Genomic DNA, 24,725 nt, shown 5'->3' with positions numbered 1-24,725 from the left:
TTAAAGTACAAGAAGCAGCGGGCAGATTCGCAGAATTAAAATATGAATGCAAGAATCTGCCTGGAAATAAGAGTTCATATCAGATCAATGTAGTCGATATAGGATTCAATAGGTGGCATTAACCACCAAGGTGGGGGGAAGGGATTATTAGTGATGGAGACTGAGAATCCCACTGCTAGCAATATACCCAACCAGGTCGACCTCCTCGCGGTCTCCCTGGAAACTATCATGGTTAATTCCTGATGAATTCATCATGATGGGCTAACTGGCCTGTTTTCATTCTCATCTATCACCCTTCACTGGTGCTCTACCAGCGTATCCCATTAGCGAGGGCGGGGTCACCATACCATTTTCACCCATCAAAAAAAAAATATATACAGCGGTTCAAGTCCTTTCTTGTATGAGGACTTCACCTTACAAACTAGAATAGTTCGTATGTATATATAATTCTATTTTTGAATTTTCCTTCCCTTAGCTTGATGATGCAGTTTTTATTCATTCTAAAAATCTCGATATGTTCCTACATTTTAATTGTACTGACTGTACTTCTGTATTTTTTTTTTTCATTATCAAAATAGTTTAAAACCACTTGTGCATGAGGTATTGTTGAGCTCTGAGACAGTCAAATGGTTTACATAGAGATTCTATTTCTAGAAAACTACTCACCACAGACTCCTGCGCCTCGTAGTTGCCAGCCGCTTTCTGCTTCTGCTTCTGCTTCTCTTCTTCCACCTTCTCCCCCATTTCTATAAGCGTCTCGAACTCCGGTACCCCGTTCTTGAGTTCCTGGTATGTGCCTTGCGCTACTATCTTTAAAAAACAAATATTATATTTTTAATTTTCAACCCACTCGTGATAGGATGAAAAGTGTGGGTTGAGAACGCTAATTATTAAATTAGTCTGCAGGCATAAAATATATTTTGACGTATTATTTAATAAATTATATAAAATCAACATTCTGTATGTAGCACTAAAAATTTTGCTGAACTAATATTATACTATGTAATGAGGGTTGAGCATCGGCTCAAATCAAAAACAGTACAAATGAATTCGTCAATTTTTCGTCGGTTTGTTACAATCATGGTCAGAAATTATATTATTATTTAATAAAAAAAATTGTGTTCACAAAATAAATATAGAAAAATAAATTATAAAGGAATCACTCATAACTATTTGTATTGAGTATAGTAAGTTTACTATTGTAATCTTATGGAGGAAATAATAAAGGGTATCTATCTATCTATTTACAACACAAAATTCTATGAAAAAGTTGATCTGCTTTTCTTGAAGCATTTAGCTATGAAGACACTCTATCTATGTAATCAAAGAGACAGGGTTACCATTTAATTTTCATAACGGCGGAACACAGCGATCTTAATTTTGTATATAACATGACGTAATGTATGCAACCTATGTTTGTGCAAAAAAAATAATTGACTTGACTTAATACCCATTAAAAAAAAAACCTCTATACCATCAGTATTTGTCTAAGTTACTATTACTGTTAGATAAAGTACCAGAGGGAGACTTTGTACAAAAGTCGTTTGCTTGGGTAGTTATGTCCTATTCGTGTTTCAACCGTGAAGCAGTTGTGTTTGCATGGCTGTGTTTCAGTTTGAAGGGTGGGATATGGCGTGAATTTACTGGGTACAGAGGAACAACACCTGAGTCCTCAGGAATGGTAACGCATGGGGGGTATCATGGGCGAAACAGTATACTCTGTTATGTCCATGGTACTGCTCATGTCTATAGGCGACGGTTACCACTTTCCATCAGGTGGACCGTCAGCTTATTTGCCATTCTAAGTTGTATAAAAAAAATCCGTGTACGCACCCGTCCACCACGCATGACGGCGACGAGGCTCGCGTGGCGCGCGAACTGCACGTGGTGAGTCACCAGCACCACCGCCCGGTCCCGCAGGAAGCCGCGGATGCAGTCCTCGTAGATCGCTTGCCCCACCTGCGGGCCGATAGTGGAACTACACTACAGGAACAACGACTGTACAACTATACAACAGACGCTTGAAGACCAAAGAGTATTGTACAACGGATGTTAAAACCAGTGTTGCCAGATTGGTTACCTTTTATCGCCGTTTTGGCTAAAAAACTTTTATTAATAAAATTTTTTAAATATGCAATTCTTGGAGAAATGTTTGGAGAAAAATAATATAAACTTGGAGAAATTTAGATAATTTATTTATTTATTTATTAAATACAAGAAATTTACAACAGTGAGTACATTGGAGCCCGCACTAGGCGAACCTTTATCGCGGGAGTCAATTAGAAATTACCAAGACACGGTGATTTACAAATATAATATTTTGACATTTCTGGTATTTATAAACCGTATAGATAACGATTATATTTTTAATATCTTTATTAACTTAATAATATTTAATAATTTCAATTCATTTCAATGTTTCTCAAACACGAAGCATGCTGTGGTCGTCTCTAAATGTAAGGACAGTTATGCCTAATCCACTAGTGTATTGTATTGAAATATTTCATTGTATCTTATATTGATGATCTTCTAAATAAATAAATATGTCAAATAGATATAAGAGAAGGTAAAAGTGTAAACACGGGGAAAGGTTTACACTTTTACCTTCTCTTTTTTTATATATCTTTCGCTTTATATCATAAATAAACATAGTAGAGGGTAATTTATTGGAGTAGATAGATAGATAGATAGATAGATAATTTTATTTGCATTACTCCTATCTATCTATCCATTTAAGAGCTGCGCTCTTGTCGGTGGAGCTCTCTTGCATTACTTACAGCACACAAATTACAACATACATACACAAAAAAAAAGCGAGATAACATAAATGACAAAAAAGTACATAAAACCAAATGCAACTTTCGTTTGTGAGTGTGCCATAGCAATACAAAATGGCCACAACTCAGTTTATTGCTTCGCCCTCAAAAGAGCAAAGCACTGATATTCTGTTGCGGCCAAAGGGAATAGGGTAACAATAAAACAATACTACCGGATTATCCGTACAATAAAAAAAAAAAAGATTAATATACAGTAAACAGACAGATATGACAGTTCACTAGCAGACAAATGGGACATGGAGGTAACTTGCTGGAACATAAACCTGAGAGCCACTGAACACTCTTCTCGTACAACAAAACTCTTTTCTATACCGTTCTCAAACAATAATGTGTCATATAATAATCCAATGTACAGAATGTGCAAATTGTACAACATTGATTGTAAATCGGATATTGACATATTCTATCAGAAATTTTCATTGTATCGAAGCACTTTACATACATTGATAACCTAATAGTTTATAAGCATAGTTTGGTAGTTTTGTTTCTGACTCTTGTTTTGTATGTAGTTTTTATTATTAATTCTTTTTTGTATTAAAAATCAACCTATTCTGTTTCACCACTGTGAATGTTGAGTACAACTGTAATTGGACTGCAAACTTATAATGCTATTGTTGTATTCTATTGTTAAAAGTTTTGTTTGTAATCTGTTGTTGTACCACAAAAATAAATAAAATAAAATAAATTGTGGCAAAACATATTAATATTGAAAATGGACACAGAATTGTGAGAATAAAAATGAACATACAAAAATAAATACGAAATTAATTGTGTAAATCGGTTCAGAACTGATGTCATAATATAGTAGAAAAAAATGCATCTGAATTAAGAAGCTTCATCTTTTAGAAGTCGGATAAAAACTTAACAAAAAAAAAATACGAAAATAGAATGAAATTTGTAAATAGCATAAAAACAATACCTTTGCATCGACAGCCGCCAACGGGTCGTCCAGTAAATACACGTCGGCGTTCTGATACACACACCTGGCCAGCGATATGCGCGCCCTCTGTCCGCCGGACAACGATGTACCTGTTACCAGTTTCTTTTATTATTATACTACACAATATATTATTGTCATGTAACTAAAATAAACTGGGAACATTAGAATTATGAATAAACGCGAAAATTTATTTGCAATAAAATATCAGCTTCGTTCGTCACAAAGGTAATATGGGACAAACACCCTAAAAATTCCAGAATAATATTACAATATGTATATATCTAAATGTATGTGTTTAATTATTTATTTATGTAAAATGTACTATAGTAAGTATTTAGATGTAATCTAATTTAGTTAACATGAGCATTTTTTTTTTATTAGATACATTTCTTGTGCCAAACAGATATCGTATTTTCTTTTCTTCTTTACGCAAAGGTTATATATATATATATATATATATATATATATATATATATATATATATATATATATATATATATATAATTCTTAAAGAATAAATAAATATAAGAGAAAATCAATAACTAAATAATTGTCAAAAGCGATTCGGAATTGGCAACATAATCGCGTACCATGGCCATAAAATATTTTTGACGAATCGAGAATCCTCTCCTTTTGGAAATCGCTACAAAATACTCACCTCGTTCTCCGACGATGGTCTTGTCGCCGTGCGACAATATCTCCAGGTCGGTCTTGAGCTGGCAACACTTGATCACTTGCTTATACCTCCGTAGGTCCATGTCTTGCCCGAATAAGATGTTCTGACGCACCTGGTGAGTGTAATAGAATGACTTGAAATGATAATATATATATATAAAATATAAGCAAGCTTACATTTGATCTTTTTTTTAATCTTTGGATTTAGTCTTTTCTCTTTTACTTTTTTCAATGTGATAAGTCTCGCATCAGAAAAGTAGTTATTGGCGACCCACACGAAGGCTAAAGTTAAATGAGTTAAAGGGCCGCCTAAAAATCAGCGCCGTATATGTACATTTCACTGGAAGCATGTATATATAGCAACAACTGATTCGACTCCAATTACCAGCAAAATGTACTGCTTTTTTTTTTCTTTATTGCTATTTGTTTTGACCGTAATTATGGGGGATTTTATTTCAAATATTTTCGACCTTAACTAGAAAACTATGCAGCATGAAAATAAATAAAAATCAGTTTTAAAATATACAAAGAAAGCCCTTTCATGTGAAAACTTTGCTTGGACTAGGAAGTCAATTTTGAGTTTTGAGTGTCCATTTTAAACATCCTAGCAAATAAATTAAAAAATTCTCTATTTTTCTTATTATAATAAGTGCATACTATTTTCATTCTATTTAAATAAATTCCAACTCATACATTAATGTTTTTTTTTTATAAATAAATAAATTTATTATTATTAAAAAAAAAAATCTCAAATCGATAGCATTAATAAGTGCCGGAATGTAACACTGTGATGGATGAACCTACAAAGTCATACCATAAAGTAACTAAAGAATTAGTTTCTTTTTGCTACAGAAACCTAATTATATAACCGAATTGAGAACCTCCCTCTTTTTCGAAGTTGGTTAAACAGCAGTGCAGTACGTACAGAGGCCTCGAACAGCCAGGGCTCCTGCGCGGCGTACACGACCAGCCCGCTGACCCGCAGCTGCCCAGCGCTGGGCGTCAGCTCGCGCAGGATCGCGTGCAGCAGCGTCGACTTGCCCGATCCCACTGTTCCCACTATCGTCGTCAGCGATTCCGGTTTTATCTGAAGCAAATCGACGCTTTTACAATTTATCATAGCACTGTTGAGTATATTTAAAGCCTATTACACACTAAATGATTACTTGAATAACAAATGTGCATGGTGTTAGTTGATCATGCACGGGCTTTTAACGACAACGTAAATTTAGACATTTAAATAAATACACATAATGTTAACAGAGATTTAAAAGAGTAGCTGTTGAGTTTCTCGCAGGCTCATCTCAACAGATCACCTTCCGAAGCCTGCAGTAGATTAAAAAAAAATTACGATTTAAAAGTGCTTGTAAACAAGTATATTTGAATAAAGATGATTTAAATTTGAATTTAGAACATCCTTATGCTTATTAATATTATAAACTAGTTTCCGGTGAACTTTGTATCATCAACAATGCCATCTATTAAAAGTCATACGAAGTAGCGATTCCCATACAAAATTATCTATTTTTAATCTTTACATTACGACGACGGCCCGTCGGCCTCGCCGCACGACATAAAGTCGCACTCGCCCAGCCTCTACCGCTACCGCTCCTGTCGTGTATTGTAACTCTCGTAACTGAGTACAAGAAATGTAAGTACAAGAAAGCAGCTACTTTGTAGCTTGGAGACACGCCAGGGGGTCGCGACCCACACTTTGTAAAACACTGTACTACACAAACACCGTGCTCTTTACTCACATTCAAGTCGATGTCAGCGAGCGCCGCTATCTTCCTGTTCTCGACGACTTTGCCCTGCGCCTCGTCGTCCACATTCCTCCAGTATGTGGTGTAGTCCTTCATGCTGATCACGTACTGAGGCTTGGGTTGTTCCACGTTGCTATCTGACCTTATGTACGCTTGCTGGCTAAAATATAATAATGATAAGTAATTAATTTGTTCGACAATAAAAAAATTAAAACGTTTAATATGAAACAAACACGGAAACTATAATCATCAAAGTTCAATATTCACTCATTAAAATCGGTTCGAAATTGGTATATTGGAAACATCGAATAACAAACTATATACTCTATTTGCTGGCATTAATGCTCCTTTCCACTTTGGGTGTTGCTGGAAGAGAACTCTGTTACAGTTAAGCTCGCCTTTGTATATTTACGCTCCACAATCATATTTCTTTAATTTCTTCAATAAAGTATAAATAAATACTATTTTTTCAAGTATAACATCAACTTTAAAGTCACACGCATTTAAAAATGAAGCGTAAAAATCGACTAGCAAAAACACTCACCCGTTGCCAATCTTCTCGAACACACCGTTGGCTTGGGCATTTTCAATTTTCACCAAATCGACGCCATCTTGATTGTTCACCTCTGTCAGCAGTAAGAACTCTTGCATCCTCTTCACGCTCACGTACGCTTCCAACGTGAACGTAATCCCGAGAGGCAGGAAATCCACCAGAGTGTACTTGAGCATTTCGTAGTAGGTGAAGATGACGAACACTTTGGCGGCCGTGAGGTCGTTGCCGAACGACAGGTACGATATGATGCTGAGGAAAATGGCCACCTTCGTGTTCAGCTTCACGCACGAGATCATGACGGCGCGGAGCCACGACATCTTTTTTATCACGTTCATTTCTTTTCTATAAAAAAAAACAAATATAAATATATTAATAAATATATATACAATTTTTTACTATATCAGCCTTTAATGGTCCACTGCTGAACATAAGCCTCCCCTTTGGGGAGTTTTGCTAGTAGTTACCACGCTTGGCAAACAGATTGGCAACCACAATTAGGCTTTGGAAATATTTTAGGAGGGACAGTCCTGCCCATTCCTTACCTTACCTTCATCGCCTTTTACGACACCCATGGGAAAGGAAGGGGTGGCTTATTCTATGCCGGGACCACACGGCAATCAATATAATATCTATGAATGAATGTACGAAAGCATATAAATAAATAAATAAATAATAAATAAATTGGCGCCTTACTTCCTGGCCTGTCCGATGATCTTGGCGAAGGCGTCCTCCCACGCGTACATTTTTATCGCCTCGATGCTCTGTATGACCTCGTTCATCAGCCTGATCCGGTTGTCGGTGCGGACGGCCGTCTGCCGCCGGAGCTTGCTTGACACCTTGCCCAAGTACGCTGCGGTTGGACAAATACAAATAATTGATGATAAAACAAAAAACTGATTAAAAAATAAAACATACCTCCTTTTTTTTATACAACTTAGAATGGCAAACAAGCTGACAGTCCACCTGATGGAAAGTGGTAACCGTCGCCTATAGACATGAGCAGTACCATGGACATAACAGAGTATACTGTTTCGTCCATGATACCCCCCCCCCCCCATGCGTTGCCATTCCTGAGGATTTAGGTGTTATTCCTCTGTACGCTGTAAATTCACTGCCATATCTCACCCTTCAAACCGAAACACAGCCATGCAAAAAACTGCTTCACGGTAGAAACACGAATGGGACAGAGGTACCCCCAAGCAATCGACTTTTGTACAGTCTCCTTCTTTTTAAAGTCTGTTAAAAATCGGTACATTTTATGTGTAAATATATGAACACTGATAAAAAAAAAAACGAGCTAATTTGATAATTAACTGGCAAAAAAATTTATCCGTTTTTGAGACACGACGCTCTTTTTTTTTTCGAGATTCATGATTTATTCGTAAAATATGCGTATACATACATGCAGATGTCTTTTTTTTATGGGTGAAGAAGGAATGGTAACCCCGCCTACGCTATCGGTATACGTTGATGGGTCACCAGTGAAGGGTGACAGGTGAGGATGATGACAGGTCCGTTGGCCCATAGTGACCACATGAACAAGAAATAACCACTATGATTTCCAGAGGGAATCGCGTGGAGGTCGACCTGATAGGGTGTATTGCCAGCAATGAGGCTGTTAAATCTCATTACTAACAATCCCTTTTCCCCCTACATGCAGATGTTAACAATACAATCTCGTTCGACACGTTTAGCCTGTACGCCATACAAACATATGTAGTTACACAGACAGTTCAAAATTTATACATACAAGTCGATTTCATACAATTAATTATCATCACATTCTGATTTTAAATACATTTTAATAAATAAAATAAAATCTATCTATGTAATATAAAGAACTGACCTTGCAATGGTATGAATAGCAAGAGGAACGCAACCCCAATGAGCGCCGCGACGCCGATCTGCCGGTACATGAGGTACACTATGAGGGTGCTCTCGATGGGCGTCTTCACCAGGTCCACGAGGAACAGCGACGCCATGTCGAACCTCTGCGCGTCCGTGGTGAGCAGGTTGATCACGTGGCCCGCCAGGCCCTCGGACGCCTTGCCGCCCACCGTCAAGTCTAGCCGCAGGAGCTGCGGGTGACCACTACTAAGATACTCGTGCTACTGTGTCGCCATCTAGCGTCAAATGTTTCTAGGCCAGTACCACTGACATAGTTTACCGAAAAACGGTTTTTACGTGTCATCCAGAGCTAGTGGCTGATCTAAGCATTTTTAAATGATCCAAGGTCAAGGTTTACTCCCATATATAGGATGTCTACGAAAAATATTATCGTTCAACGGTGTGCGTGTGTGCGAGTATGTGTTTGTTTGTTTGTAACACTTTATTGTACAGTAAAGTTTTAAATTATAGGATAGATGGATAGATACCCTTTATTGTTTCCTTCAAAAGATTACAATAGTAAACTTATTATAAATATAAACAATTACAAGAAATAATCACAATGAGAAAACAATGGGCGACCTTATCGCTAAGAGCGATCTCTTGCAGGCAACCTTTGGATGGAGAGGAGTAATTATAAACAATTTGGTGGGAGGCACGATGAATAATTCTGTTAGTTCTAAACATGAGATACAGAGTTCTTAAAAAAATAAGGAGTACAATGGCGGACTTATCCCATAAGAGATTGTGTGGCGTCTGTAAATAAATATTGTAAATATTCATCTCATAGCCACTTGTCAACATCATTACTTTCTTTTCCATCAAGTAGGTTAATTTAATTGTACATAGATATTTCACCTCTTTCTATGTTTCGCACTGGACATACAGACATGACAGCGACGTTTACTTCTCACATTCATTTCCGCTGTCATTCTCTCATTATATGAAAATCAATAATATAATCAAGTTAGTCGTTATTTATTTCCTCCAAACAACTACAATTGCCTGGAAGAGATCGCTCTTAGCGATAAGGTCGCCCATTGTTTTCTCATTGTGATTATTTCTTGTAATTGTTTATATTTATAATAAGTTTCCTATTGTAATCTTTTGGAGGAAACAATAAAGAGTATCTACCTATCTATCTCTTGCAGCCAACCTTTGAATATCTGATAGAAATTGTGTATGCGCATGAGTGCGTGTGCGTGTGTATGGTCACGTGTGTGCATATTCACTATTATAGTCGCTTGGGGGGAGGGAGGAGGGGAAAATGTACTTGTTTATCTACTGTGGTAATATTATCATTTTTTGTATGTTTTTATTTAATAAATAAAATACAAAACTACTCAAACAATTTTTTAAATTCTTTCGCCTATAGAAGGCTATATTATCAGTTAGTAAAATAGGCTATATATTATTCCATTAAAATTATAATAACATAACCCAAAGTATGAAAAATTCGCCTATTAAAAACTAATTTATTTCTATCTATTCATGCGAAGCAGGGACGGATTGCTAGTATTATAATAAAATAACCAACCTTCCTGTATATGAGCGATGAACACGCGACCCGAATCTTCAACGCCATCTCCAATAACCACAACAACATTGGGTGTAACATGGCTGCATTGAGGGCCATTAGTCTGCAAATGAATAACGTGATAAATACAGTATAAACGGGGGGAAAGGGATTGTTAGTAATGGGATCAAATAGCCCCATTACTAGCAATATACATTTTTTTATACAACTTAGAATGGCAAACAAGCTGACGGCCCACCTGATGGAAACTGGTAATCGTCGCCTATAGACATAAGCAGTACCATGTACATGTCAGAGTATACTGTTTCGCCCATGATACCCCCCATGCGCTGCTATTCCTGAGGACTCAGGTGTTATTCCTCTGTACCGTGTAAATTCACGCCATATCCCAGCCTTCAAACCGAATATATATATATATATATATATATATATATATATATATATATATATATATATATATATACTCTGCCGATATATAGATATATATATATATATATATATATATATATATATATATATATATATATATATATATATATATATATATATATATTTTTTTTAATTTCTATCTATTCATGCAGAGTTGAGACGAATCACTGGTGAAATAATAAAAATCAACATATTCAACTTAAAACTAGTAACTTAATTTTATTTAAAGGATAGTAAGAAAAGACATGGCGTAAAGGCAGAAGAAGAACAAAAAATAAACTACTTTATTAATAAAGACAAATTCAAATTCAAAAATCATTTATATTAATTATTTACCATATAACGTCATCATCTTTATCCTATCAGCTCTTAACTATCCACTGCTGAACATAAACCCTACCTGTGGAGGGTTTGCCAGTAGTTGCCACGCTTGGCAGGCGGTTTGGCAACTGCAGACAGACTTTGGAGATGTTTTAAGAGAGACACTGCTGCCCATCCCTCGCCGTCCCTTAGTCGGCTCTTACGACACTCACGGGAAAGGAAGGGGTAGCCTATTTTATGCCGGGACCACACGGTCAATCATGTAACGTGATTTGATTGAAATTAAATATGTATATATACATCGAAACTCACCCCACTACGCCAGCAGCGTACATATACGCGTGGCTGTCAGAGATGCCGGCGTGGGTCGGCGAGAAGTAATTGATTAATCTTTCTAAGCACACTGGTATTAATAATCTGGAACAGAAGGAAAAAATCTTTATTGAGTTCTAAATTCAAAATTGACGGATTTGAAAAACAAATCTATCAATTCCTTAGATTAAGAACTTTCTTATATTTATTAATTCCTTACATTAAGAATTTTATTATATTTATTCCGCGTCTCCTATTTATGATAACAGGTAAATTTGGCTAATGTAAATAAAATATCGTAATAAATATATAATTAGTCTTTTTTAGGACAATATGTTACCAAATAAATGTGTAACTTGATTAATAAATAAAAATAGATAAATAATTAAATAAATAAAAAATGTTTTGAAGATAATAAAACTTTAAATAATTCAATGAAAATCCATTTATTCGAATAAAAATTATTTAATCTGATATTTATCTGAAAAAAGTTAGAAATAAAAGAAAGAAAAGTTGCTATATGAAAAAAAATACATTTTATTGTATTGGCCACATAAAAAATAACCACAGATTAAAAATTTACGAAACCACTGATCAAATTTCTCCAGTTAAAAAAAAAAAAAGAATACTCCTACTGACCTGGTGCCACTTTCAAAACAAGCGAATAACGCATTGCCCAAGATAAACGGCAAGCCGTGGATTTTGATTATTGTCCGAAGCAGCGACGGCTTCTTTCCTTTGTCTGGAAATGTATAACAAATAGAACGTTACACATAGAAATAAAAAAAAAAAAAAGAAAAAGACCTTAACAACCTTGCAACTTGATAACTTTTCAACCAACTTAAAAAAAGTAGGTTTTCAATTCGGTTGTATTCTTTCCATGTTTGTCACTTCATAACAACGGCAGTTGTTAACCGATTGGCCTCTCATATAATATTTATCGAAATCAGCTCAGTGTTATAAATAACTGAATGAAGATTCTATTAGTAGATTGTAAATCAAAATAACTGGTTTTGGAACAATTGAAGTTGGTTTTTTTACTGTAGAAAACAATTTAATAATTATTTCCACCTGCTGTCTAGTACAACATAATACAAGTTCTGTTTAGTTTGGCACTAGATGGCGCTGTGTAGTGTTTCCAATGATATCTATTCTTAATGAAATGAAACGAAACGAAATTAAATGAAACGAAACTAAAGTAAACGAAACGAAATGAAATGAAATGAATTTAATTTTTTTATACAACTTAGAATGGCAAACAAACAAATTAAAATAAATTAAATTATATTAAATTAAATTTCCAGAAACATTGTAGATAAAATTTACCTCCTTTTTTAAGTTCCTTGCTCCATTTCTCATACATTACATCCCCGCGCGGTGTGGCTCGGTGCTCCGGTGTACATCTGAAAATATATAATTTACTTGTAAATTATATAGATAGGGTAATATAAAGGATTTTTAAAAGGCTGGCAATATATAGGTGTTGTGGGTGACCATGGGCGGATACTTACCATCAGGTGAGCCGCATTTTTGCCCCCTGTGTTGTAAAAAAAAACCCGTGACTTCGTTCTTGTAACCGGGATATGATTACAGACCGAGATAAAAATAGTAAATAGTCCTTCTCTATTCCATATAATAAGTATTATACCAAATTTCATAGTGATTGGTTAAGCTGTTAAGACGCTATAAGGTAACAAACAAACTCACTTTCACATTTATAATAATATTAATTCAAATTTACTTAATTGATTATTAGTAAGGGTATTTTTAGCATTGCAGAGAGTCAGTGGATGAAGATAACTCAGGACTGTCTTTTACGGCAGTCTATGAGGCAGGCTTATATCCAGCAGTGGACGAATAATGGATGAAATGATAAAGGGTACTTTATGACTATATACTTGAAGTGTAGAATGTTCTAGAAATATTTTTTTAATAATTGGTTTTTCTCTATTGAAGGGTCCCACGATTGACGACGATCTTACCTAGTGAAAAGCGATGATGTGGTCTAAGATAAATCTCGTGGGCCCACGAATAGACTAGTTATATAAGACGAATTGACAGAAAAAAAATAGATTAGAAAAAAAACATTTTGACTAGGATATTTGCGGAGAATAGTTCAGTTTTAACAATACATTGGACAGTGGGGGGAAAGGGATCGTTAGTAATGGAGACTGAGAATCCCATTGCTAGCAATATACCCAACCAGGTCGACCTCCTCGCAGTTCTCCCTGGAAACTGTCATGGTTAATTCCTGATGAATTCATCACGATGGGCTAACTGGCCTGTTTTCATTCTCATCTATCACCCTTCACTGGTGCTCCGCCAGCGTATCCCGTTAGTGCAGGCGGGGTTACCATACCATTTTCACCCATAAAAAAAAATCATTGGACAGTTTGACACTAGGCATGGGTTATATGAATACCGATCCAATATCTATATATTAGATTCCTCTGGACATTGATGATGGATAAAAGGTCATCACGCATTTCGATGTCGACCATATCGCCTATTTGGTCGACATAAAGTCGTCCAAAGGGCCGTCTAGGGCGGCCCCTATCGACATCTCTATTCATTCTTGCTCGATAAATCTCTTTCGTGATTCTTTTTTTAACCATCCTCTCTAAATATATGTATAAAGTATTTATTTATAATTTATAATAATTTTAATACAATTTCCATTATTTATATTATATTATTATTCATATTGTTAATATCTCTACTCATTTAATGACATTTAATAATTTAATTATATTTTAATGTTTATCAAACACAAGGCATGCTGTGGTCGCCTATAAATGTAAGAACAGTAAGATCTAATCTACCAGTGTATTATATTGAAATGTTTAGCTGTATCTTATGTTGGTAATCCCATAAATAAATAAATAAATAACTTACCTATATACATTTGATATGCTAAGCTGCCCTTTGCGTCCTTTAGCGAATATTGGCCATGTGTACCTGTAATTATATTAATTATTTACATGAGATAGTTACGAAAAAAAATAGGAATTTTCAATGAAAATCTAAGTGATATTATGGTTTTTTAACTTAACTTTTTTAACTTAGAATGGCAAACAAGCTGACGGCCCACCTGATGGAAAGTGGTAACAGTCGCATATAGACATGAGCAGTACCATGGACATAACAGAGTATACTGTTTCGCCCATGATACCCCCACGCGTTGTCATTCCTGAGGACTCAGGTGTTATTCCTCTGTACCCAGTAAATTCACAACGTATCCCACCCTTCGAACCGAAACACAGTCACACACAGAAGTAAGTACATAATTTTGTTTATGCCACAAAGGTGGCAAACAAGTATACAGCCCGTCTGATAGTAAACTAAGGGTGTCACGTGTTTCGTGCCTTGCCGAAACATTACTATGACCATTTTGAATAACCCGATACTCTAGAGAATTCTTAGGCTAAGAGCTCATTTGAAAGCCTAAGCGTTCACGGGAGAAAACTCCTCTGTGACCGCACTGTAAGCGACCATTCAAGTTTTAGCGTGTAAGGATGAATTCCCTGTCGATGACGAGCGGTGCGATGATAAAAAGTGGCTGTGGGATTTTACGATTTCGCTCGTGATAAAACACATCTGTGAACTATGAGATGTTTGGTGAAACGTATTAGAATGAAAATATTTTAATTTAAAATGCGGGAATTATAAGTAGAGCAATGTCGTAGTAGTACCAACATCTTTACTTATTTATTTATTGCATCGCTTACTTATGTATTAATTGTATTATTTACTTATTTATTAATTGTATCATTTGTTTATTTATTTATTACATCATTTGCTTATTTATTTATTGCATCATTTATCTATTTAGTAATTGCATCACTTACCAGAGGGAGACTTTGTACAAAAGTCGATTGCTTGGGTACCTCTGTCCCATTTGTGTTTCAACCGTGAAGCAGTTGTGTTTGCATGGCTGTGTTTCGGTTTGAAGGGTGGGATATGGCGTGAATTTACTAAGTACAGAGGAATAACACCCGAGTCCTCAGGAATGGCAACGCATGGGGGGTATCATGGGCGAAACAGTACACTCTGTTATGTCTATGGTACTGCTCATCTCTATAGGCGACGATTACCACTTTCCATCAGGTGGGCCGTCAGCTTGCTTGCCATTCTAAGTTGTATAAAAAAAAGTTATTTATTCATTGTATCATTTACTTATTTATTAATTGCATCATTTACTTATTTAATAATTAATTTATTCCTATTTTTAGGGTGTAGTAATTTTGGTAGATGACAAATGTATTTCAATTTTATAAATCATTATTCTACATCATTGCCTTGCCTTTTCTCATTTATTTGGAATCGGCGCAGTATGTCTTCTTTTTCCAAAAATCCCCATTAATTATCATTTCCGGACTCGCTCCTCTATTGTATATGTCATCTTTCACACAGTCCATCCCGTCACAAAATTAATATGGGACCAATATGGAATTAAACCTTATCGGTTACGAAAACAATTAAGAACAACGGATCGGAATTGGCAACGATAACATAACTGTAATATACTAACAAACAAAAAAAAAACAAATAAACAGACTAAGAAGCTCCTTCTTTTGAAAGTCTTTTAAAAAAAGGCAGTTAAAATCTCTCCTACTACCACTACTACTTGTGAGGAGCCCTCTGGTGTCAATAGTTTCTAGTCCTCCTTCGTCATACTCCTCCTATTCAAAGACAGTTAAAAAATAATGCCACACCACATACCAGAAACATATCTTGGCAAATATGTTAGCTGTCTCCCTCGGGTTCCTTTTCTTTTCCGTGTCGAAATACCCTGGATCCATTGTTGATACTTATATTAGTTTTTGGCACTTTGTTATCTATATTAATAATATCACTGTTTTTAAGTACATGTATTCATTCATATGGAATATGCTCCTCAAATCTGAAACAAAGAAAAAATATATATAGATAGTAATGCTTTATGTATTTATTTTTGTATGTATTTATTATAGCAGCAGTGTCCTTCTTAGAACATCTCTAAAGCCTAACTGCAATTGCCAGTACGCCCTGCCAAGCGTAATAACTACTGGCAAATCCCCCCCAAGGGGAAGGCTTATGTTCAACAGTGGACAGTTAAAGGCTGGTATGATGATGATGATAATTATGACCAGAAGTAATAACACTTGTCAGTTAATTAAACAAAATAATTCTAATCAACTGACAAATGATATGGACTTCAGCAAAATAACGCATTCGAGTACTCTGACACTTCCCTGAGGTTGACTGGGAGAGAATTTTACCAGAGGGAGACTTTGTACAAAAGTCGATTGCTTGGGTACCTCTGTTCTATTCGTGTTTCAACCGTAAAGCAGTTGTGTTTGCATGGCTGTGTTTCGATTTGAAGGATGGGATATGGCGTGAATTTATAGGGTACAGAGGAATAACACCTGAGTCCTCAGGAATGACAACGCATGGGGGGTATCATGGGCGAAACAGTATACTCTGTTATGTCCATGGTACTGCTCATATCTACAGGCGACAGTTACCACTTTCCATCAGGTGGGCCGTTAGTTTGTTTGCCATACTAAGTTGTATAAAAAAAAGAATACTTTTAGCATTAAGTCCGCCATGTACACATATATGTACTAATGAATAAATAAATAGATAAAAATAATACCTAGTTCAGTAAAATATCTAATGTTTTCTTTGTAAATTACTAATTTAGAAGTCATTTTGCTTTGCAAATACAAAATAAGGTTTTCCAATTGACGTCAATCCACCGCGGCAAAAGTCACCCCGTCTAATTGTTTATGTGGCATAGTACATGCGTTCTTAAAGTAAACAAAAGATAAAATGATAACCAAATCCATATCAGTGGGGAGCCATAAATTAAAATGTTTACTGGCTTTGCTTGTTTGCTGTTAACATGTTATAGCAAACAAACAGCATATAATAATGTTATATATAAGTAATGTACATATACTTAGTAAAACTTCATAGAGTTCATTACACCAATATGGAGACTCGATAGAATATAATTTCGAGTCTGGATATCAATGATTAAAAATGAGTTTTGTAAAAAAAAAACATTTAAATTGTGGAAAAACCAGATTTAATTAGTAATTTTAATATAAATATGAATGATTTTTTTTCGTGAATTTATAGGGTACAGAGAAATAACATCTGACTTCTCAGGAATGGCAACGCATGGGGGGGTATCATGGGCGAAACAGTATACTCTGTTATGTTCATGGTACTACTCATGTCTATAGGCGACGGTTACCACTTTCCATCAGGTGGGCCGTCAGTTTATTTGCCATTTTAAATTGTATAAAAAAAATATTTATTTAACTCTTTATTGCACCATAAATAAAAATATACAATGACAATTGAACAATTCAAGTGAAATACAGTAACATAAATACAGACTGAAATATACACATAAAGGTACAAAAGGCGGTCTTATCACTAGGGCAATATACCCTAACAGATCGAGCTCCTCGTGGTCACCCTATAAAGCATTGTACTGAATTCCAGGTGTATTCATCACGGTGGGCTAACTGACCTGCCTTTTCATTCTCACCTATCATCTCACTGGTTCCCCGCCACGTGGCAGCCATCAACATCCATTAAAAAAAAACACGCCATAGGAGTGAAATTTGGTGCTGGAGAAGGATGGACCGTTAGGGTTAAGGAAAAAAGACAAATTATTAGAACTATCGAGGACAGAAGGGGAAAAATGTTGGGACACTTGTTACAACACGACGAACTTATGAACATTATAATAGAAGGTAAGATAGAGGGAAGGAAGGAAAGAGGGAGACCGAGGCATAGTTACATCAGGCTGATCAAGGAAGGAGTTGGTGTCGTATCGTATCAAGAGGTGAAGAGACTCGCTGAAAATCGTAGTGAGTGGCAAGAGCTCCACCGACAAGAGCGCAGCTCTTAAATAGGATAGATAGATAGGAGTAACAATCCATGAATAGTATTACCATGAAAGTCACGGTATTTTACGATATACGCATTCCTCTTCACATCAGTAGGGGAAAACCATTCAGTTCATGACTACCTCACTGCGTTTTACTTAATGACACTCTGTATAACAAACATTGTCACGTTTTGAATGCAGAAACAGACATACAAACTATTTTTATTTAATAGTATAATTAATAATTAAATAGTAATAACTGGCCAAATATAATGTGTATAGAGATTCACAAATGAAGTACTAATAGGGGATCAACGTAAACTGGTCGGTATCAAACTGGGTCAATGATACACGTCAATCATTATTTCACACGTACATTTCGCGAGAAGATAATTAGAATATATATGTATGCACGTACATACATATCAATTGAAGTGATTTAGTAACAGCTAATGATTAGTAAAATGTAATTGCAACATCAAGGAATTAATTATCACAACAACAGCTGACTGCGTGTTTACAAACGTGGAACAACATTGTAACATGCATAGACCGGATAATACCTTTTATTAGAGATAAGCCTTTACATTATGTTTAAAATTAATTGTTTTTAACAATATGTTTGTATACAATAAAGGATAAATTAGTCACGATTGTTTCCAGGGGGAACCGCGTGGAGGTCGACCATATAAGATATATTGATATTAATAGCAATGTGGACTAACCTCTCCATTATTAACAATCACTTCCCCCCAATGGATGATATTGGAATAGTTAGCCCGCTTGCGCTAACGGTATACACTGGCGAGGCATCAGTGAACGATGATAGGTGAAAATGAATAGCCCAGTTAGATAGTTTCCAGGGGGGATATAGTATAATGTACTCACGTACTAACAGAGTGGTAATACAATTATAAAAACAAGACAAGTACCGCAGTCAGTGGAAGGCTTACTGTCAAGAACTGAATTTTTAAGCCTTTGTACAGATTTCTTTCAAAAACTGTGATAGTTCGTTCCTATTATTACTGCTGTGTTCGCAACTTTTTTTTTTAATGGGTAACCGATTTTTTTTTTAATTTGAAATTTTGAACTTCTTGACATTTGTTATTTTGATGATTTATATATTATAGAGATATATAGAGAGGTGTGGAAAAGATTTGAATTCACAGTGTAGGTCGGCTCAAAAGGGCTTGCATCCAGAGCCGAAGTAAAGAAAAGAAAATTATTACACTAGAGCGCATCTAATGTAAATGTGTATATTACACAGTTCTAAATTTATACAGAACTGAAGTTGCAAATAGAAGATGAAAAATTCAAGTACTTGTCCTAATTTCATTTCAAAATATTGATAACATTTATTTTGATTGAAATAGATATTTTTTTTCTACCAATTCTTGTAGAAATTATTTCTGCTCGCAACACAGCCGTGAACCGTGCTCATGAATATAGGCTTCTATTGAAATTGAAACTAGTCGGACATCCCCGAATTGTAAACATGAATAGAAATATACACTACGATATAAATAATTACGATAATATTTCATTTGAAGAGATAAATGTTTAAAGGGTAATTACGTAAAAATATGCTTAATTCTAACTACATTATTTTAGAAGGAGTGGGCTCTCGTAAAAATTGTTACATCGATAATTTTCACATCGATCAAGTCGCGTTTTGCGTTAAACAAAATTATAAATTTTTAGATCTAATCCTAGGGTGTTTTCTGTGACACCTGCAAAATGCTCCCCCTATTTAAATATTACATGTACGTCTTACAGAAAATACTCTAATTCTGAAACTATTCCAAATATGAAGAGCCAAAACCATAAAATAAATAGTAAAATAATGACTCGATGTAATACAAGAGATAGGTAAGATATATTTTTTTTAACTATTTTTTTTAATGTCAGTTAGAAGGTGTTGGCGGTTGGCCGTCGTTATACTCGATAGGTATCTGAACTTATTTTTACTGGCTGGAAGCAGTGGCCTCACGTGCAATCGATAATGACCTTTGCGAAGAAATGCGTGACCCATTTGGTACAGAACTATTTTCGGCGACGGTGGGTGCGTCGCTGCTAATGGTTTACTTGGATACTAGCAATATGCTATCTTCACGCCACGTCCCTTGCTGGGTAGAATCCCGATATATTCATCACGATAGGCTAACTGACCTGCCTTGTCATTCACACCTGTCATCCCTCACTGGTGCCCCACTAGTGTAGTCCGTAAACGCGGGCGGGATTACAATATAATATAACTTTCTATAAGTATATTTTTTTTTAATACCGGTTAAGTATTTTTTTTTTGTTTTTTTTTTCATTCCAAACATAAATCTTTTCGACTTATAATAATATATTACTTTATAATAACAATGTAAACTAAAAAATATATAGAAATTGATGATTTTATTAAAACCTACTTTTAATTTTTTTTTGATGGGTGTAAATTGTATGGTAACCCCGCCTGCGCTAACGGGATACGCTGGCGGAGCACCAGTGAAGGGTGATAGATGAGAATGAAAACAGGCCAGTTAGCCCATCATGATGAATTCATCAAGAATTAACCATGATAGTTTCCAGGGAGAACCGCGAGGAGGTCGACCTGGTTGGGTATATTGCTAGCAACGGGATTCTAACTCCATTACTCCTCCATTACTAACAATGCCTTTCCCCCCACCTGCTCTTTATTTGTGCATTAAAAAAATATTAGCTTTTAGGATTTTTTTTATACAACTTAGAAACAAACAAACTGACGGTCCACCTGATGGAAAGTGGTAACCGTCGCCTATAGACATGAGCAGTACCATGGACATAACAGAGTATACTGTTTCGCCCATGATACCCCCCATGCGTTGCCATTCCTGAGGACTCAGGTGTTATTCCTCTGTACCCAGTAAATTCACGCCATATCCCACCCTTCAAACCGAAACACAGCCATGCAAACACAACTGCTTCACGGTAGAAACACGAACGGGACAGAGGTGCCCAAGCAATCGACTTTTGTACAAAGTCTCCCTCTGGTAAGAAAGTTAAAGAAGTTTAGAAAGAAGATAAATTATCCAAGAATCCAGGACCAAAGTGAATTGATGCATCGTTCAAAATATTGACTATAAAGGCAGCCATAGCAACACAAATAGCAGAAGCACGATTAAACAATCTCGCAATAAAATTCAAACAACGTTTTGTCATATTATATTATGTGTCATAATTTATTTACATGACTACCTCACGAAAAACAAATAAGAGACTAAGTAAAGGGATTATGATTATTTACATAGCGATGACTGGCGCCACCTACTGTGAACACTGTAATTAATTTCAAAAATAGATTCAGCCATTAGACAAATAGAATTGTACTCCTATAAAATCTTATATATAAAATTCTCGTGTCGCGGTGTTTGTTACCAAACTCCTCCGAAACGGCTTTACCGATTTTTATGAAATTTTGTGTGCATATCGGGTAGGTCTGAGAATCGACCAACATTTATTTTTCATACCCCTTAATGATAAGGGTGACTTACCTCAATTTTTTTTATTTTTTTGACAATTTTTTTTATATTTATATTATTATGATTTAGCATTGAAAAAAACATACAAATTCAAATTGTCACGCTTTCATGATGAACCCCTATTTTTTAAACGCGATTTTTATATGTCGCATTAAGGTTGCAAGATGTCAATCGACTATAATTGTAGTACGATAAATTTTCATGTATAGTTCTAAAAATAATGTATATAGTAAAACAACGTTTGCCGAGTCAGCTAGTTCTTACTATAAAATTAAAACCTCCTACTAATATATATGTAGAACCTATTGTAATCTTTCATTTAAATTAATAATAATTGATAATTTAATACAAAAACATAATATAACACTATTACCAGAGGGAGACTTTGTACAAAAGACGTTTGCACCTACGTACGTTCGTAGCTCTGTCCCATTCGTGTTTCAACCGTAAAGCAGTTGTGTTTGCATGGCTGTGTTTCGGTTTGAAGGGTGGGATATGTCGTGAATTTACAGTGTACAGAGGAATAACACCTGAGTCCTCATAGCGCAGACGGGATTTTTATCCAATTAAAAAGATAACAGAGTATACTGTTTCGTCCAGTATCTTGGACGAAACAGTATACTCTGTTATGCCCATGGTACTGCTCATGTCTATAGGCGACGGTTACCACTTTCCATCAGGTGGGCCGTCAGCTTGTTTGCCATTCTAAATTTAAGATAAATTATAATATTGTGGTATTGTTCGAATACCACAACCTTACTACCAAACAGATCATCACTAATCAATTTTATAATCACCAACCACCGTGAAGTGAAACAATTGTCTTTGCGCGTAAACGACCTTTAAATCCACAGCGGAAAGGTTATGGGAACCGTGATAGTGGTCAAGGCAAATACATTATCTATTTATATCAGACTAGTGGTCCGCCATGGCTTCGCACGGGTAGACAGACAGACCAGAGGGAGACATTGTACAAAAGTCGATTGCTTGGGTACCTCTGTCCCATTCGTGTTTCAACCGTAAAGCAGTTGTGTTAGTTAGTTTAATAGTTAGTGTAGTTACCTCTTTATATTTGTCCTAATAGACTACTAGTCTACGTGAATAAACACGACGATAAAACATAATGCTCGCAACAAAGCCTTGCATTGTTATGTCAACATATTTATACACGGGTACAAAGACATATTTAGTATTTACCTTAGATTATGATGTACATGAATTGCCAATGTAAAAGAGAGAACAAATAACCTATACGTTAGAGGGAGATAGACGATAGGACAATAACTTGCACAATATATGCTCGAAGCTGATTTAGCGGCAGTATAAACAAAATGTATGTAATATTTTTATCAGCCATTAACTGTCTACTGCTGAACATAGCCTCCCTCATAAGAAGGGTTTTGCTAGTAGTTGCCACGCTTGGCAAGCGAATTAGCAACCGCAGTTTGGCGGGGGGAAAGGGATTGTTAGTAATGGAGACTAAAAATCCCATTGCTAGCTATATACCCAACCAGGTTGGCCTCCTCGTGGTTCCCCCTGGAAACTATCGTGGTTAATTCTTGATAAATTCATCATGATGGGCTAACTGGCCTGTTTTCATTCTCATCTATCACCCTTCACTGGTGCACCGCCAGCGCAGGCGGGGTTACCATACCATTTTCATCCACAAAAAAAAAACCGCAGTTTGGCTTTTGGTGATATTTTAAGAGGAACGCTGCTGCCCATCCCTCCATCATAAGCTCCCTTGAACAAAATAATTTCTAATTATTTTTATGTTTTAAAGTAGAATTACTTTAAGTGAATATAGTTAGAATTAAGTATGTTGTACCATAAAAAAAAAAAAAAAAACAGAAAATACAATCTCATGTTTTACTAATAAATACGCTTGAAATATTTAACTTATTTAAGTACAATACTTAGAAGTATAACAAATATTTTACATAAGAATCCACAGAGAAAATTGTCACAATTAAACTAATTAATACTCTGCAACCTCAAATATTCAAATTAAAATAATAATAAATACGTAAATATTCTTAAATTTAAAGTTCAAAAGTTTAAAATACACTATTATTAATATCATATATGTACGTATTACATAAAGTTTATAAATATATTTGGTTTCTAAAAATATTAATTTTACAACATGATTATTAAATAATATGTACATATTACGTATAATTTATTACACGTGTACTGAAGTTAAATAAATTTAACAGTAATTTATTTAACTTTTAATTGTTACATAAAATTAAAAGATTAACTTTAAGTGTCGATAAATCATGTAACGATAGAATGTGCATCGTGCAGCACTATTCCATGCTCACAATTACAATTCACACACACAAATGCAATAATTTTTTCGTCTCACTTTCTGTGATTGTATTTTGATGGATGAAAATGGAATGACAGGCTCGCCTGCGCTATATGATATACGCTGACGGGGCACCAGTGAAGGGTGATCAATGAGAATGAAAACAGGCCAGTTAGCCCATCATGATGGATTCATCAGGAATTACCCATGATAGTTTTTTTTTTTATAACGATTCTGGTAAATAAAAGGTGATGGGTTTTGACATTAATATAATTGATATAGATAGTTTCCAGGGGAGACCGCGTGGAAGTCGACCTGGTTGGGTATATTGCTAGCAATGGGATTCTCACTCTCCATTACTAATAATCCCTTTCCTCCCTGAAAAGGCAGGTTAGTAGCCCATCGTGATGAATGCACCTGGAATTCAGCACGATGGTTTCCAGGGAGCATCACGTGTAGGTCGACCTGACAGGGTTTGCTAGTAATGGAACTGCTAGTTCGCATTACCACCCCCACGTGAGAGGGGATTATTAGTCATCCCTATCACTTACTATCAATCCCTCCCCCCCCCCCCCTCTGTGATTGTATTTCCAATCTGTTAGTAAAGCAAATATGTTATAATAAATCTATTGTATTTACCGCATGGAACAGTGTATGTATATATAGCTGAGTAAATATATAAATTATTGCAGAATATAAAATTATAAATTTATCAGTCACAGTTCAACAAAACGTAATTTTCTGTTTAATTTGCATATATTA

General features: G+C 35.4%; 1 protein-coding gene across 1 annotated transcript in view; it reads right to left on the bottom strand.

The window, feature by feature from the left end:
• The window catches only part of LOC113511534 (probable multidrug resistance-associated protein lethal(2)03659), a 63,771-nt gene that overhangs the window by 18,597 nt on the left and 20,449 nt on the right, over positions 1–24,725 (bottom strand). Inside the window, exons 2-16 of the mRNA XM_052893038.1 lie at positions 15,977–16,157; positions 14,150–14,212; positions 12,581–12,657; positions 11,894–11,996; positions 11,255–11,359; positions 10,193–10,295; positions 8,615–8,846; positions 7,462–7,618; positions 6,760–7,110; positions 6,210–6,375; positions 5,378–5,539; positions 4,436–4,565; positions 3,757–3,866; positions 1,834–1,959; positions 667–810 (exon numbers count right to left, since the gene is read on the bottom strand). Coding sequence (XP_052748998.1) covers positions 667–810; positions 1,834–1,959; positions 3,757–3,866; positions 4,436–4,565; positions 5,378–5,539; positions 6,210–6,375; positions 6,760–7,110; positions 7,462–7,618; positions 8,615–8,846; positions 10,193–10,295; positions 11,255–11,359; positions 11,894–11,996; positions 12,581–12,657; positions 14,150–14,212; positions 15,977–16,056 — 2,109 coding nt within the window. The 5' untranslated portion in view covers positions 16,057–16,157. The remainder of the gene's footprint in view (positions 1–666; positions 811–1,833; positions 1,960–3,756; positions 3,867–4,435; positions 4,566–5,377; positions 5,540–6,209; positions 6,376–6,759; positions 7,111–7,461; positions 7,619–8,614; positions 8,847–10,192; positions 10,296–11,254; positions 11,360–11,893; positions 11,997–12,580; positions 12,658–14,149; positions 14,213–15,976; positions 16,158–24,725) is intronic.

This window comes from Galleria mellonella, unplaced genomic scaffold (assembly GCF_026898425.1).
Source record: "Galleria mellonella isolate WM207_F2 unplaced genomic scaffold, CSIRO_AGI_GalMel_v1 utg172, whole genome shotgun sequence".
Taxonomy (NCBI): domain Eukaryota; kingdom Metazoa; phylum Arthropoda; class Insecta; order Lepidoptera; family Pyralidae; genus Galleria; species Galleria mellonella.
This window is presented reverse-complemented; position numbering and strand designations above follow the sequence as displayed.